This window comes from Spea bombifrons, chromosome 1 (genome assembly GCF_027358695.1).
Source record: "Spea bombifrons isolate aSpeBom1 chromosome 1, aSpeBom1.2.pri, whole genome shotgun sequence".
NCBI classification, from domain to species: Eukaryota; Metazoa; Chordata; class Amphibia; order Anura; family Pelobatidae; genus Spea; species Spea bombifrons.
The window spans coordinates 135,607,509-135,624,190 of NC_071087.1; the positions used below are offsets into that span (position 1 = coordinate 135,607,509).

Sequence of the window (16,682 nt, forward strand, 5' to 3'; positions counted from 1 at the left end):
AGTAATCACTGTGTTTTATCTACTTTGTAAGTCAGAACTAAGATGAGCCAGATCAACAGCGCTACAGAAGAGAAAGGCCACTGCTAATAGGCAAGTGTGATGTTTATGTATAGTACTAAAAAAAAAAAAAACGTATATGACGTGCAATTCGATATCTTACATGTATTACAAGGTGTGAGTGTTCTATGTACTATCAACCATTATAACATTTGTTGCTCCCGAGTAAAATGATTCTTACAGGGCTTTGGTCATTTCCTCTTGCATCTTCTGTAGAGAGTCAAGCAAAACAGGGAGAGTGGAGTCATAATACTGATGCTGGTGGAGCTGGGCTCCTTTCAGTGCGAGAACATATTGGTTATGGAGCATGTGGAGTTTCATGGTGGCTTTGTCATAGCGATCCCTGGCCTTTTCTGTCTCTTTTCCTGCATTGCAAAAACAAGAACAAAAAAAGTTGCATATGGGAAAAAAAACCACCATTCATAAAACATTTCTCCCAATCATCATACGACAAACAAAAGATCCCTGGTGAAGAAATAAAACAAACAATAAACTGTTGTATTGGTGATAGCAATTCTCACACATTGAAAACACTTGGATTATAGTAACACGGGCTCCGCTGATCAAGGCCACAGATAAACTTGCCATTATACAAGCAAATGTCTGAGGCTTTGGGTAGTGAAGTCAGCAGAATGTTGCTCAAAAACATGGTACCTGAACAACTGTTCATTTTATATTTACAGGACAGCTTTGAACGTATCGACGGAATGTCGCAGATATAATGTTGATAAATACAGCAATATGGTGCCTACTCAGAGATTGATTGATCTTGTTGGATTAAGTTTAATATCCAGCCTGAGTTTTTTGGGTTGCCATGGCTTTGAGACAGCAGCTCTGCGGGATACGGTCACACAGCCGATATGATGCATTGTTCCAATCTCGGCTTCTGCAAGGAGGGCCTTTTTTCCTTTACTCTTGTTAAAGTAGCCTGGCAATTGGTGGCAGACCTGATATAGCATCCATGACTTGATCCAAATGCAAGTTAGTATTCAACAGTGTCCAAATGCTATCGCTCAGTATCAGTGGTTTCATTACTCTATTGAGAAAAGCAGTTCTGCTGGTTTACTGTGACATTTTTACTTTAAGACATGGAGTTTATAATACAGAACTGGTATTTCACTAAAGTACTGAAGATCAAATCTCTCAAAAATAACCAAAGTAACTTAGCGGTTTAAGGTCATATGGTAGCTTTTAAAATGTGTTCTGAGGCTGTAGAAGAAACCAGAGAGGGCATTGATCTGAACTCCCTTTTGTTTCCCACCCCCGTTATTTATTTAATTTATACGCACATGTGTGTATATAATATATACGTGTGTGTATTATTTATATATTATATATTCTGCTCTGTTTCAATGTAAAAGGCCATCCCCTAGACCAGCATTTAATAAGCTACTCCATAGGTAATTGCTAAAGTTTGTTTCATGTTTTTTTTTTTTTTTTTTTTTTTTTTTTACAAAGTAAATTAATTGTTTCCACCAAATTGAGAGATTGTGTAAATGGTGGAAAGCGTGTGATTGTATTCAGAGCATACCTTTTGTAACAGCTTCTTTGAACTTTTCCTTGGCGGAATTCACTTCTTTCGTTAATTGTCTGTAACTTGTTTTCAACTTTTCCAATTCTGTTTTTGTAACCTAATTGTAAGAAGAATAAATGAGATGACGTCTCCTTTGAAAGAACTGACCAAATATATATATTTATGGCAATTATACAGTGAAACCCGATAAAGAGTATATGAAAAACAAACATATTTCTACCAAGATTCCTCATATTATCTGGGATTCATTAAGTGGATAAAGAGGATACCTGGGCCATAATCTGTGATAGCCCAGCATTTAACCCCTTCACAACTGGACAGTTTTTTTGACATGTAGCACCCTTCATGAGAAAGGCTTTTTTTTCTTTTACTCATCTACAAGAGCTAATGAAAAAAAAAACTAAATAGATTGTAATGTGTGTCATGAGTTTATAAATACCCCAATGTTTTTATGGCGCATTAGGCACCGCCATATTTGAAAGGCATGTTGACTTCAAGCATAGCGAATAAGAACGTTCCAGAGAAATATCCTGCGGCTTCCCTGCGTATTTTATTTTTTGGAGTTGCTGAAAGCCTTGATATGGAGGCATCGCAGAAACACTGACTGAGTGTCAGTGCCTGATCATGAAGAGGTTAAGGAGTCATCCAATTACTTCAGAAGTAGCCGAGTCTAGCTAGCCCTGTATAATGCATAGTTCAATTGGTAAGGTCATTTGGTTATGGACTCTCACAGATCCATGCATTATACAGACAAACTATGTTATTAAATCCAGCCCAAAGTGTTATAAAATACTCCAAAATGACAGCGTAGTTATGTCAGTGCTTGGTGATGGGCAGAGACTTCATCTGTGTGACTGAGGAAGGAGAGCCCACGTCTAGTGATGCAACAAGTCTGGACGTGACTTACGAGACTGCTTTCAATACGCAAGAGGATTTAACCCCTTGGCTGCTATGCCATTTCCCACCTGGGTGCTAAGGTGGTTTTCTGCATTTTGGTGCATCTCACGTTTAAACGCGTTTAGAAGTAAATTTCTTGGGAATAAACTATACAAACCATATATTGTTTTTTTTCAGCACACCCAGCAGATTCCAAATATACAATTTTTATATGTGTATGTCTCATTAGGTTTACAAAATAAAGCCCAAAATGGGAAAAAGTGTATTTTTTCACTTCCGACTCAATAAAAACTAGTTTGTAATTTTGTTTTTCTAAACTCTAATATCAAAACCTGTGTTACTAAATATTTGTAGTAGGTAACCGGTCTAAAATAAACAGAAATTGAGAACAGTAGACTGCGTTTTTCTAATATTTTATTGCTAAAAGTTAAATTTATTAGACATCACAAAAGACATCTTTAAAACAGCTCTAGCTGCCTGGGATGTTAAAATATGCCAACAAAACTATATATTTTTAGAAACTACACCCCCAGCTGCAGCAAATGAGGTCTTATTTGTATTTATATCACAAATCTGACGTGCACAACAAATAAGTGAATATCACACTTATAAAAACAAAAAAAATTAAAAGCGACAAGTTCATTTATGTCTTGCACACTCCAGTCTTGTGCTACGAATACATGCAGCCCCTCATTTAATGCGCCAAGGGGTGTAGTTTCTGCAAATGTATACTTTATGTACCATAATTTAACTTCCCAGCTGTCTAGAGCTGTCTAAATGCAGGCATCACCCCTAAATGTTTTAAGACAATTTTTTAACAAGATTCTCCAATCTGCCATATCTGAATTTAAAGTGGTCTAGACATCTGGGAAGTTAAATTAGGGTACATAAAGTATACATTTCAAGAAACTACACCCCTTGGTGCTTCAAATGAGGGGCTATATGTATTTCTAGGACAAAAGTTGAGTGCACAAATAATGATGGAATATGTCGCTTTGGCTAGAAAATATGTTTTTTTTCTAACCATAGCGACATGTTCATTTGTGTCTTGCGCACTCCAGGTTTGTACTAGAAACACATGCAGCCCCTCATTTGATGCGCCAAGGGGTGTAGTTTTTGTAAATGTGTACTTGTTGTGCCATAATTTAACTTCCTACATGAGCAGTAATGCCACGTCAAGGCTTCAACCCTAATTACTGACCATTCACACGCCTTTCATATCTCCATTCACTCGCAGAAGCACACACCATACTTTCCATACATTCACTCACAGAAGCACACACACCATTCTTTCCCCTTACAATCCCAAAGAAATCATGGTAAAGGGAGAAAAAATAAGTTTTGCTGTAAAAATGGAAGGAGCTCCAGGGATGAGATGGTTAAATGGCTGATTTTAATAATATTTGCAGTTCATCAGGATTTCAAAAATTGCCTCCCTCTACCATTGGCTAAATTTAACCCCATGATCAAAGGGAGCATGGGATTAAAATTTAGTATCGGCCATTTTTAAAAAGGGAATGTGACTTTGCATAGCTATATGATCACTGTGGTAACATTGGCTACCACAGTGATCATTTAGCTAGAAAGAAAAAAAAAATAAAGTTTAAGTTAAACTAGTTTATGTTTAGATAATTTAATTTGGGGGTTGCTAGGCAATTTTGATCTTTATTTATCTGCGTTTAGAGACCCCCCAAAATTTTTTTTTTACTTTTTTAAAATGTTTAACTTAATATTTTTTATTCTTTTACAAGCCTTATACCATTGGAAATTACCTTTCCAACGGTATATGTTGAGGGTCTGTAGCTGCTTAGATGCCTGAGATACAGGCATCTAAGCAGCATACACCCATACCTCTTTAACTGACAATTGTCAGTTATTAATAAAGTTGAGCACGACGTCACCGGGCGGATCGGGTGGCCCCGGTGATGCCCTTCAGTGTGAGGGGCAGAACGCCGGGGTAGGTGGTGATTGAGGTCCACAGACCTCCATCAAGGTGCATGGTGCCGTCATTAGCACTGACTGGGACTGCTAGCGACGGCACCATGCCGTAGATAGCAGTCAAGCGTTAAAGTACAGGAGGGAAGTTTGTTTCAAAGAGTCAGTTGTCTAGCGTGACTAGAGATGTAATGTAAGGAAGGTTTTACTTTACTGAGAGGGTGTAGTAGATAAACGGAGCAGCGTGCCATCAGTAATGGTAGAGCTGAATACAGAAAGGAAATTTAAACATACATGGCATAAGCATGAAGATATCCAAGACCAAAGACTGATTAAGATCTGAAACAAAAACCTTGAGAGAACCAGTTTAAAAAGGAATAGCCAGCCCATTTAAAGCAAATAAAACATACAGAGTTATACCAATGAAACCAGCAACCACCTTCACTCCAACCTAAGATCTTTTTTCAGTTTAAGAAAACATTTAAGAAACTTTTTTTTTTTATTATCAAACATACAAAATATATTGTACAATAAATATTTGTACCATAATCTATTAACATTTCCTTCAAATAATAATCATTTTATATAGCGCCATCAAATTCCGTAGCGATGCCATAAATAGCAAAAATTTACATTGATATTTATCACATTTACCATATTTCACTCATTCTTTAATATTGTTTCACAAGAAGCTTATTTTTGATGCACACATCTGATCTTGCGATAGGATGAGAGAGAAAATCATTCCCGCAGACAGCTCGAGGTGCTGAAAATTTGTTCAAAACTCGCTATCTTAACACATCAATACCCCACTTTGTGTTTGGGTTGGGGTATCTTATAAACATGGATTTTTACATTTAGGTTGTGCTTCCCCTTAAAAACACCCAACATTATCAGCATCTGATGTGGATTTGTCTGCAACAACACGACGAAAAAGGAACCTTGGCAAACTTTGCTAAGCCAGACTAAACTGAATCTATATCGCAAAACAAACCATAAAGACGGTTTCACCAACAAAACGATGACTTTTGTGCAAACTGGCAGTCGTAAACACAAGATATGAACATTAAAATACACGAGGAAGCAGCATATCATTTCCACAATGTTTCTACTGATATTAGCCATGCAAATACTTTTGCGAGAAACACGTTTTAGGGAAGTGGCCGTTAACCAACAGACATCAGGTTATGGGAAGAATCAGCGGCTCCCTCTCGAGCTTCCCTCATATTTCACCAAAAAAGCAACCTGTTCACAAAAATCAGGTCGCTTCGCTGATCACTGGGAAGAAATGACTGCTCCCTTACCAAAACAAGCCATCCATCAAAACAACAGATAATAAACCACGCTGCGTGTATCGATTTTGAGGATTATTTTGGGGCATCATTCCAGTAATCTCTGCACATTAGCTTCATCTACTTGTCCAGGACAATCATAGATATCTGGAAAAATCTCGGAACAATGAAGCATGTATGTTTAAAGTTCCAATACCGCCAGTACAGTCCATGGAAGTGCGCGCTGACAGACGACCTACCTTACACATCTCTGCCTCTATCTGCTGATGGATACTGCTGTAGCTTTTCTTGACTTGTTGCTTGTCTTTGATCATGACAGTGAGACGATGAAGCGGTCCAGCGTTCAGCTCCTCGGCGTGGGCTTTCATTATTTTACTAAGTTGTTCTGTCTGCTGTACCATGTGCTGCCATGACTGAAAATGAAAAGAAATACACGTTTTATAAGCATTCTTTTAATTACTTTCCAAAATATTCTAACTAAATTCAAAAACTGAATCGCCTTCTAAACTATTAAACACAAAATTACACATTTTATCACTTAGTATTTATTTTTTCAATGATCTCATTTAAAAGGCATTAATACGAGCATATATGTGCTTGAAGACTGTTTAATGTCAATTGAACATGTAGACTCATAAAAAGTTTTTCCAATTCACAATAAATTCACGTTACTTGACAATGTACTTTTATTCAGAAGATTAAAATTTTAAGTGTAAAACACATCTGGGACCAACCTTGTTCAAAGCAAAGAAGGAAGCTGAGCTACGTCTCTATGCCGAAAAGGTTATTAAAACGAAAGATTGATCATGTCCCGGAATTCCATGAAATTTATCAAACGCTGGAGCTAAAAGGGTCTTTAAAGTAATTATTAAAAAAAAGTTTTACGCAGCTTTTCTTGATAAATCTCTTGACAGAGTTGATTTTGTATCAACGGAACAAGCATAACGTTTTTGGAGGAGGATTGGATAAAAAAAATGAAAAAAAAGACTCATCGATGAGTTTTTAGTTTACCGTGTGTGGTGTTTATACGTAAGAGTAGACTACAGCTTTGTGTGTGAAGACAGGGAAAGTCCGGACAACACACTTTTGTGACGATATACTTAATCCTGAAATGTGCGCGAGGTACAAGTTGCATCAGCATCGTTGGATTTTATCAGTATCAGATCCTTATTTTGCCGTAGAAGAACCACGTGACTTTAATGATATAGCCGAGACCTAAACCAGTTTCTAAGTGTAACGTGTAATGTCCCACCTTTTACCCCAACACATAAAAAAACATTTCAAAAAGAACCTGAACATAAATTCACAGCAACTTTAATAATACTTTAAGGCAGAATAGTTGAAGCCGGTGCCAGAGGCCACTTTTCCAGATTTACCTGCTATATCAGATGCATAAGAAACCGCAACGGCTTCGCACAACATCAACCCCAGTGAATTAATCCCTTTAAACCAACCGAATTTCCATGTACCGAGCAGACGCAATCTAACACTTACTTTGGACACATTGCTAATGTAATCTAGCTGTGGAGAACTCTCCTTGTCCACTTGGTTGCAGATATTTTGTAAAGTTGACGCGTACTCTTTGTCACTTTTAATCCTTAAGGACATAAATTTCTTCACAGTTTCCAGAAGGCGCAGCTCCCAGTCCTGCAGTTTTAGTAACGCTTCGTGTGAAAATTTAAGCTCCCTACCAAACCCCATCTTCACCGAGGAACGTAGAGGGTCTGGTGACAGCAGAGAAAAATCTTCTGATCAGCACATAACCGGATGTCTGCGGGAATGAAAGAAAACCAATTGTCACAAAAGAGGAACCTCTATAAGTATCTCTGTGCGATGACCTTAATAAAATAGAGAACGCTAAAGCACAAAAACTTGTCCAGTTAGTGAAGTTTAGGTATTTGAATCGTAATTTTTAAACTACTTAACAAGTCTTGTCAAGTTACCATCTACAGAATAAAGCCAACTCCTTCAGTCTAATGCACCGCAGAGGCCCACATATCAACAACACACAACATAAAAAGTAATTTGTGGGAACAAAATCATTAAATATTAAAAAAGAAGAAGCCCATTTCAGATGATCCAGAGCTGCAATGTACCCCACTACTACCCTGTCAGCATTTCAGCCAATCACAGGCAGCGAAGCACTCTACCAAAACCAATGGGAGATCCATGCTGGTCGTTACAGAAAGTGGGTTCGATCCCATGGAGCCAGCACTGGGACGGACTAGCTGTGAATATCTGCATATGTACTCCATGCAGTTGGATCAGCAATAACATGCATTATGATGGCTGACGCGTGGTTTATCGGTAAAAAAAGGTTAGGTAAAAAGAAATCGACCTTATGCATATCTATGATTGCGATTAAACAAGAGGAGAAGAAAAATGCATATTAATCATATAATCATTAGTAATGCATTGACACAAATAAAGGTATGCTGCACAGTCATTGGTGATAAACAACCTGTTCACATCATGAGATCCTGTGCACCAAGAATGTGCCGAGGTAAGGGCAGGTAACATTTAGCCTAAAGGACAAGCCCGGCCAAGTGCCCCAGTATTACAGCGGCCTAAAGCACTTTGGATTGACAACACACACTCCAGTCCAACACAACTTCACCAAAATCATCTTGGGACAAAAAGGAGCAGATCAAAAGTGATCAAATCAGGATATAAATACTAACTATATTTACAGTAGAAAGCTTGGAGGTAATATTTAAAAGAGACCCAAAAATCTGGATGAAAGGGCAACCAGAACACGCACCAACCCCATATAGGACAACGATCAAAAAGAATGCTTGAAATGGCGGTACAAATTGTAGGAAACCAGACGCTATGTTGAAATTATCAGTCTATCATAGCTACAAAGAAACCACACCGACACAAAACCAAACCAGTTTTACAAGCCAAGAAAAAAAAAAAAGAAGAAGAGCTGGCTGCAAAATTACCGTATTTGCGCAATTATAAGACAAGGTTTTATAATCTAGGTCGTCTTCTAATCGGAACTCAAATAGAGGCCTGACTACAAGACTAAGATCCAGATTCCCCACAGCGCTGCAGGGGACCTGGATCCATCTCTCTGGCAGCCTCTGCTGCTGCCGGCATTTCCTCTGGGGGGCTTCTATGATTGTGCGCCGGCATCACATGACCTTCTGGTGCTCCACGATAGTAATGTTGGCAGCAGTGGAGGTTGTCTGTGCGCATCCTGCAGCCGGTGAAAAATTGCGTGATGCACACAGACAACCTCCGCTGATGCCGGCGCTCTGTCATAGAAGCCCCGGTGGAAGTACTGGCCACCATCGGACAGACCTCCACCGGCTGCCCCACTAGACATCAGGGAGTCTAAAGGATGGGTCACAAGTAAAGGGATGCACTGGTAAGTCAGTGGAGGGGTTTAGAGTGGCATGGGGGGGTTCAATGGTTTTCTGGAGGCAGAGTGGCATATAGGGCGTTACAAGGCATATCAGGAAGGCAGAGTGGCATATAGGGCGTTACAAGGCATATCAGGGATGCAGAGTGGAATATAGGGGTTAAAATGCATATCAGGGAGGCAGAGTGGCATATAGGGGGTATAAGGCATATCTGAGGGGGAGAGTGGCAAATATGGGGTTAAAACGCATGTCAGGGAGGCAAAGTATGGGTGTATAAGGCATATCTGGGGGCAGAGTGGCTTATTAGGGAGGCAGAGTGACATATAGGAGGGTATGTCATATCTCGGTGGCAGATGCGCATAACTGGGGCAGAGTGGCAAATAAAAGGAAATAAAAACAAAAAAATATTTCTCATGTGAATGAAGTACAACTTTTTTTCCTATATATATTCAGGCTTATATTATATATATATATATATATATCTTATATTCAGGCCTTTTCCTTTTTTTTCCTAAATAAATGTTAAAATTTTGGGGGGTTGTCATATAATCAGGGTTGAGCAAATACGGTAGTTTCCCCAAACTTGCAAATCTGACAATGAAGAAGTTCAATTACCAAGTCAGAAAGAAAACAAAATAAAATCACTTTTAGCTGAGCTCTTCTACATAAAAGCAAAAAGTGACAAACACCAAGAGTAAATAAAGGCTCATCTAATCATTGGGGGTCTTATGCTATTCTTGTTTGCCCACCATAGGATTGGATCTATCTTTATTCCCTCTTGGTGTATGTGACCTCCAACGCAACTCCCTGATTTCTGTATATATAGTATACCATCACGCCGTGAACCTTTCTGCTGCTATTAAACGGCAAAACTGCCAATAGCTACAACTTTCACGCGTCTGTTAGAAATTCCCTCGTATTATAAACATACAAGCGTTAAACGGCCGCATGCTGGCTGTAGTATGAAACGGTTAAAACATCGCTAGCTGTTTAAAATGGAATAAGACAAATAAGTGTAACAGAGTAACACCTTTAACGAGAGACTTCCTGTCTCTAGGACACGATAAACATTACTTACATTTTATCGCTTGCTCTCAGCGGACACGCTCTGGTTTCCTGCCTCTTACACCACTTATCACAACAGTCACAATCCGACGTGCTACACGGCATCTGGCGAGAAGAAAGCCAAGAGCCCCGTTTAACCTTTAATCTGCCCAGTAGATAAAAACATTGGATTGAGTGTTTTACAACAGATCATAGCAGACAGGGGCAGCTTAACCCCTTCGAGACCAGGGCAATGTTTATTAACCAGGCTGCTGTCCAACATTTCCCTTTTTGCCCCCACTTTTTGTTTTGTTTTAAGACCCAGTACGTCTTAATGCCGTAAAAAATTCCAATTACTTATGTAAATAAAACATAAAGAGAGGAAATTGATTAACACAATTTCTTTCCGGCCTTTCAAATATACTCAATTGTTATAGAGGGCATTTAAAATGCTGTGATTCCCACTTTAAACCGTGTAATTTCTGCATCGTATCCATCACTGATTTCTCCCGGAGGATGGATTTCATCCTCTGCAAAGTCTGGGGATAGGCTATAAGCATGTGTGGTGTAGGAAAGTTTTTGGATGCTTTATTTACGTACAGGGTGGCATGAAGAAGAGAGTTGGAGTAGATGGTTATAGAAACGTAACCAGGTCTGGAGGGTGCGCAGCAGAAGGAAAGGTAGGAAAGGTAATAAGGAGCTCCAAAGGCTCATATAACATGGCTACATCATATGTTACTTTCCGTGAATAATCATGATCTGGTCATACACATATGACTAGGTTTTCAGACATCTAAACACAAATAGCATAGAACAATGCTTCCTTTCCGGACTGTTTCCGCTATTCCTCTTCACAATAATCAACAATTACATCCTTCCCTCCTTTGAAAGGTGTTTTTAGATTTTCTAGCAACAAAGGCAGTGACAGGGCGCTCTGCGATGCTCTGCGGTTTATTTCTAGCCGTCAGGGAGGAGCCCCTCGTCGTGGAATCATTGTGTTTGCGCTCGTGGAAGCAGAATGTGAGATGGGGCTTCCTGTAAGCTACGGCCAGTACCTAATTCATTCGTTTCCTTGCATGCTGGAGCGGCTGCACTCAGACTCGGGGACAATGCGATGCTTCTTGCCGCGGGATCCTGTTAGCACGTACTTCTTTTCTGCAGACAGAGGAATGCAAAGATCGGTTACATTCGTTCAAAGCCTAGCTCCGGGCTATGGGTACACAATACCAGAAATACACAGCATTACCGAGATGCACATGCCACACATTCTCCAACCCCTTCTCCGCATCAACAGCTCTGTGCATACACAGCGACTGCACCGCTGGGCTGTTTCCAAACGGAGTCTGAGTCAATCAGACTCATTAACAATCTTATATCGGCATAAACAATCATTTCATGCTGCACCACTGACTTACTCATCTTGATTTATCATTAGCATTTTAATTTAATCCCGAACACCCAACAATCCGCTAAATATGAATATTGAAATTTAATGGATTATTTTTTTTAAAATAGCTGATTATTATATGTAAATATTCAGCTGCTGAGGACGTCATTATGTCAGGGCTATTCAGAGCTCTGACCCCTAACACTATTTTCTAAACTCAAACTAAAGAGCGACCCATTTACAAAACAAACATACCAAGAAAAGATAGCGAGACAATATTTGGAACGGAGAGCTAAGGTAATGAAAGAGCAGCTGTGTGTGTTTTTAAACACGTTTCTACAAAGCCATTTTAATATGCCACCCTTTAAAGTTGCCGTTCCGCTTAGACAATAAATTATTCTCTAGTATGTCAGGCAAATTAGCAGCTCTGTCATCAAATTCCTTCATCAGAATGTGTGATCCCATAAAAACACAAAGATTTATGGCAGCCAATCAGTGTCTGACTGCGTCACATGACCCGCGCCCAAGGAATTTTTTCTCCTTAGGAATTTTCTTCCTGGTTTCTATTATTTTCTTTAAGATACATTACATTGCACAAATGGAATATTGTTTTCTTAATTACTGCATACACAGCATCCAGCAATGTCAACATTAACGTGTTCATATGTACTCGTATGCCTCAAAGATGATTCACATTTCAACTGAAATTCAGAAGATTCAGTAAACGCACAAAAAATAAGATAAATCCAAGCGATAAAAGCTGCAAACTTTATAAAACGCACAACTTCGATTACTTCTATGACCAACATCATCTTCCGGAAGCTATGAAAACACGGCGGTCTAATACAGTCCCGCATCTTGCTACTCGTTTCACAAGGTCTTTTTTTGGGGGGGAATATGAGACATTTAAATATGTAACGGGACTAAAAGAGTTAAACGCTTAATGTAAAGAAGTTTTACTTCATTTAAAAAGGTTGAAGATAAGTAGAATTTAAACACGCATGGGGTAGATGTAGAGCTACTCTGAATATAAGAAAAGACCAAAAATAAATAATAGGTTTTTATACCGCAGGAAAAAACGGGAAGAACAATGAACTACCGGCACATTTACGGACATCGTACATGTGCACCTTTTGTGTACAGTCAATAACACACAATAATCCTATTAATTTTGCAAGCTATGGAAACCAATAACTATTCACCTGTCTATACAGACAACACATTTCAAGACCAAGATTATCTGCAATACGATTTGACATGATCTCATATATTGCCTTATGGTTATTCAATTTTAAATTATTAAAGGTTAGGAGGCTATATGTCACTATTAAGTTGCGTATCACAAGTATAAAAACCACCTAGCCCTTTCCTGCCTTCTGAGACCCCACGGTGCCTTGTTGCTACAGATCAACCCCAGCTGTCTTCAGACATACACTTGTGTGAGGAGAAACAGAAAACCTGCACAACTGGCAGTACTTGCGCTTTGGGTTTGAAAACTTCTGCTCTAACCCAATGGTCTTCCAAACTGTGCAGGTTATGACCAGATTTCCCATAACAGGGGACATCTATAGAGAACTGGTTCCTGTGGAGTCCTGGCCACCAGGAGCCACTTTCTCACACCAGACTAAGCTCAAGTCTAGGAGTCATAACACAGATACTCCTAAGACTAGAGCCCACCAAGCTCCTCTCACACATTGAACCCACAAACATTGAAAGGGACAATATTGCCCGGACTGTCCACAACAGTAAATATTTAATGGCTTCTCTTCTTAGGGGAAATCATTTATGGGAGGGCATCTTAACGGGCGAGTAATTTAACAGAAAGCATTTAAATATCCAAGCACTGCAATACTTTTGATTCTCTGTTAAGAAAATATTACAGCGATACAACTTTGCGTTTCTCATCTCATCCACATCATCTGAGGGCACATGAGCAACCTGCTTATAATGGCGTATATTCTACATACAGGACTGGCAGACGCCTCGTTGGTGTCTTAGCTGACCATATATCCTCCTCAAAACAATCAATGAAAGTAGAAACAGAACCAAAACCAACTGCTACAAAATTAAACAATCTACAGGAATTGGGCTACTTAAGAAAAACAAGATATAAAGATTAGCTTCTTTTTACTTGGTAGTAAAGTCTGAACCAGCGATGACACAAAGTTAAACATTTTATATTAAAAGATCAACCTGCGCAGAGTTTAATTGTTTGTCTCCTGCTAAAAGTCGCTGCTTGTACGTTGCAGAGAAAGAGAACTAAATACTATTAAAAAGCCAGACGATAGTTGCGTCCTTTCTCCCCACATTTAGGAAGTAACTAAAACAGCTTGCTTCTTTCTAAAAATAATAAAAAAGTCCACCCATTTCTCTCACGCTTTACAATAAGGAACACCCTAACCCCGTTGAAGGCTGGCATTCCCACATCTCTTCAAATTACTCACCTCGCTTACCCCATACAATAAAACCAATAGCCTTCCTTTTTATAAGGCAGCGCATTACCTTCAAACCCCTCATCCCTACCCTATACTTTACCTGTGACATCATATATACCCCCCACACACACACACTGCCTGAAGCACATCCACAGCAGGCATCTCCCTGCTCAATCTCAACTAAGTCTTCCCCCTTTGACGCTTCATATCCGTTTAACTCCTTGCCGCCATTCATTCTCCAACCTTATACACGACAATGTCCAATGCAAACTAAACACTTTCCTACTGTACCCATGCAGCAACTTCACAGACATCAGAACACTCAGAAGTTGCACCTACCTCCTCCCCAACCGCAGAAGTACCCCCCCGCCTACTGCTGCTTAAGACGGTATGTATATATAAGGCAAGGACCTCCTTTCCCAATATATACATACTAGAACCGAATAATGCCTTCATGCCTACTGCACTTCATGTACGAGCGTGCTCACCCCTTTAATCAACCGGGAAATGTAAAGCATTAGACGGACCCGGCGGCCGTATATAAATATGGACACATGCATTTCTCTGCTCACTATACACAGTTTATATTATTGTTGATACAGGAACTCTACCTACACACATGAATAAAGTCATTGACATACAACAATGAAAAAGTTTCTAGGTAACGCACCTATATTGTATGTATACCACGAGGTGCTTCTGCATAGCCCAGAGACCGTATATAAGCCAGTTCCTACACATTGCATAGGTGCTGTATGTATACCGTTACATGTTGTTACAATAGACGTATACCATTACAGTTTATCGTATACACCGCACAGACACCATGTTTACTATCATGGACGGTTTCTATACATTACACTTTACATATATATCCTCATACGCTGTTTCTATATATGGCATAGTGTGTAGTAGTACTATATTGCATAAAGTAAAGTGCATGTTCCTAGGTGTACAGCATGTATTACGCTAGACAGGATAAATATTACATACAGTGTATATACTAGGTGGGCTGTTTCCATATTATTCTTTACTAAGCGCCAATATACTCCACAGTGCTGTACAATATAAATACGAGGGGGGTCACATATAATGCATATGATGCTCGTGTGAATTGCACTGGCACTGTGTACATATTACACACACAGATTATATATATTCCACAGCCAGCCTGCAAAGGGTGTTTCCGTGATCTGCTCAGACAATATAATGTGCTGGGTGTTCCCATACATTACCCGGGTGCAGTATGTAGACTGCCCGGCTGTTTGCACGCAGTACCGAGGCACGATACGAAACACCGGGGTTGCACTACATCACAATGCACGGTAAGTGTAGCGGGCAGGGTGTTCCTACACTACGAACAATCACTCAGCAGCTACTCGGGCCGCCCTCCCTGGAATCTCTTTATTTGCCCCATTTCTCCCAGCGCCTCCCCGATCACACCGCCGCCTTCTCACAAGAGCACTTCCCCTACTGTCACTCCCCTACAACCCCACAACTCTCCGGTACCTGCTGCCGGATAACTCCGTAACGCCCTGAGCCGACGCCGCCACCACAGACAACAGGGGACCCGTCACGCAGCGCGTCACCGGACAACCAACGTCACTACCGCAACCAATCAGAGAGCGAACCGGAGTAAGAGCCCTGAGAACGGCGACCAATCAAATTAGCGGAAGGAAGTCCATCAGCCTGCACAGTGGAAGTGGAAGGCTGCCTGTGTCACGTGATCAGGCTGTGTGTAAACACGCCTGTCTGACGAGACGGACATGGCTGAGTGTACACAGTGCCCTGGAAACAGATTCCGCCACTTTGCGAAATGTCTTGTAGCCTTGCTGCTTCCGTACATTGGTTACCTAGCAACAGCGCGACCTTCACTTACAGACGGTATATGAAACACTGACAACAGAGAGAGTAGGGGTTTTAACCCCTACAGGACCAGGGCTATTTTGCTACAGGACCAGAGCATTTATATATAATATACAAATTATATTTTAAAATTAATTAAATAACAGATGGAATAGAAACAAATTGAAACCAATGTGGCTTAGTGGGGTCGTTAAGCAGGAAATTAAAAATAAGAAAATGGCTTTTACAGCATTTAAATCAGACGAATCAGAGGCATCCTATATAAGATATAAGGAAGCCAATAAAGCATGCAAAAAAGTGATTACATGGGCTAAACTAGAAAATGAGAGGGTGATTGCCAAAGAGAGCAAAACTAACCCCAAAAAATTCTTTAAGTACATAAATTCTAAAAAAACGAAGAATGAAAACGTAGGTTCATTAATAACAGAGAGGGGAGTGTTGGTTAAGGAGGACCAAGAAAAAGCAGAAACTTTAAATAAGTATTTTTCCTCAGTATATGTTATGGAGGAACCTATGGCAATGGAGATACATAGGACCACTGAGAAAAATTTTCAGTCAAACTGTGAGTGGATGGCCCAGGACAAGGTGCTGCAGCAACTAAAGAAAATTAATGTTAACAAGGCTCCGGGGCCTGACGGTATTCACCCACGAGTACTTAAGGAGCTGTGTCAGGAAATAAGTGAACCTCTGTTTCTAATCTTTCGGGATTCTTTTCTTTCAGGAATTGTACCAGAGGATTGGAGGAAGGCAGATGTGGTTCCTATTTTCAAAAAGGGTTCCAACTCTGTGCCCGGAAATTATAGACCTGTGAGCCTAACTTCCGTTGCTGGGAAAGTATTTGAAGGGCTGTTTAGGGATAATATTCAA

General features: G+C 39.9%; 1 protein-coding gene across 3 annotated transcripts in view; it reads right to left on the reverse strand.

Annotated features, from left to right (window-relative positions):
• The window catches only part of FER (FER tyrosine kinase), a 73,401-nt gene extending 57,854 nt beyond the window's left edge, over positions 1–15,547 (reverse strand). For 2 of the 3 annotated variants that reach the window (XM_053474376.1, XM_053474390.1), the window contains exons 1-7: positions 15,459–15,547; positions 11,183–11,282; positions 10,162–10,253; positions 7,210–7,486; positions 5,955–6,128; positions 1,589–1,688; positions 239–422 (exon numbers count right to left, since the gene is read on the reverse strand). In XM_053474376.1, the coding sequence (XP_053330351.1) occupies positions 239–422; positions 1,589–1,688; positions 5,955–6,128; positions 7,210–7,416 (665 nt within the window). In that variant the 5' untranslated portion in view covers positions 7,417–7,486; positions 10,162–10,253; positions 11,183–11,282; positions 15,459–15,547. The remainder of the gene's footprint in view (positions 1–238; positions 423–1,588; positions 1,689–5,954; positions 6,129–7,209; positions 7,487–10,161; positions 10,254–11,182; positions 11,283–15,458) is intronic. The other variant, XM_053474384.1, reaches the window with a different exon arrangement.
• Positions 15,548–16,682: the final 1,135 nt, after the last annotated feature.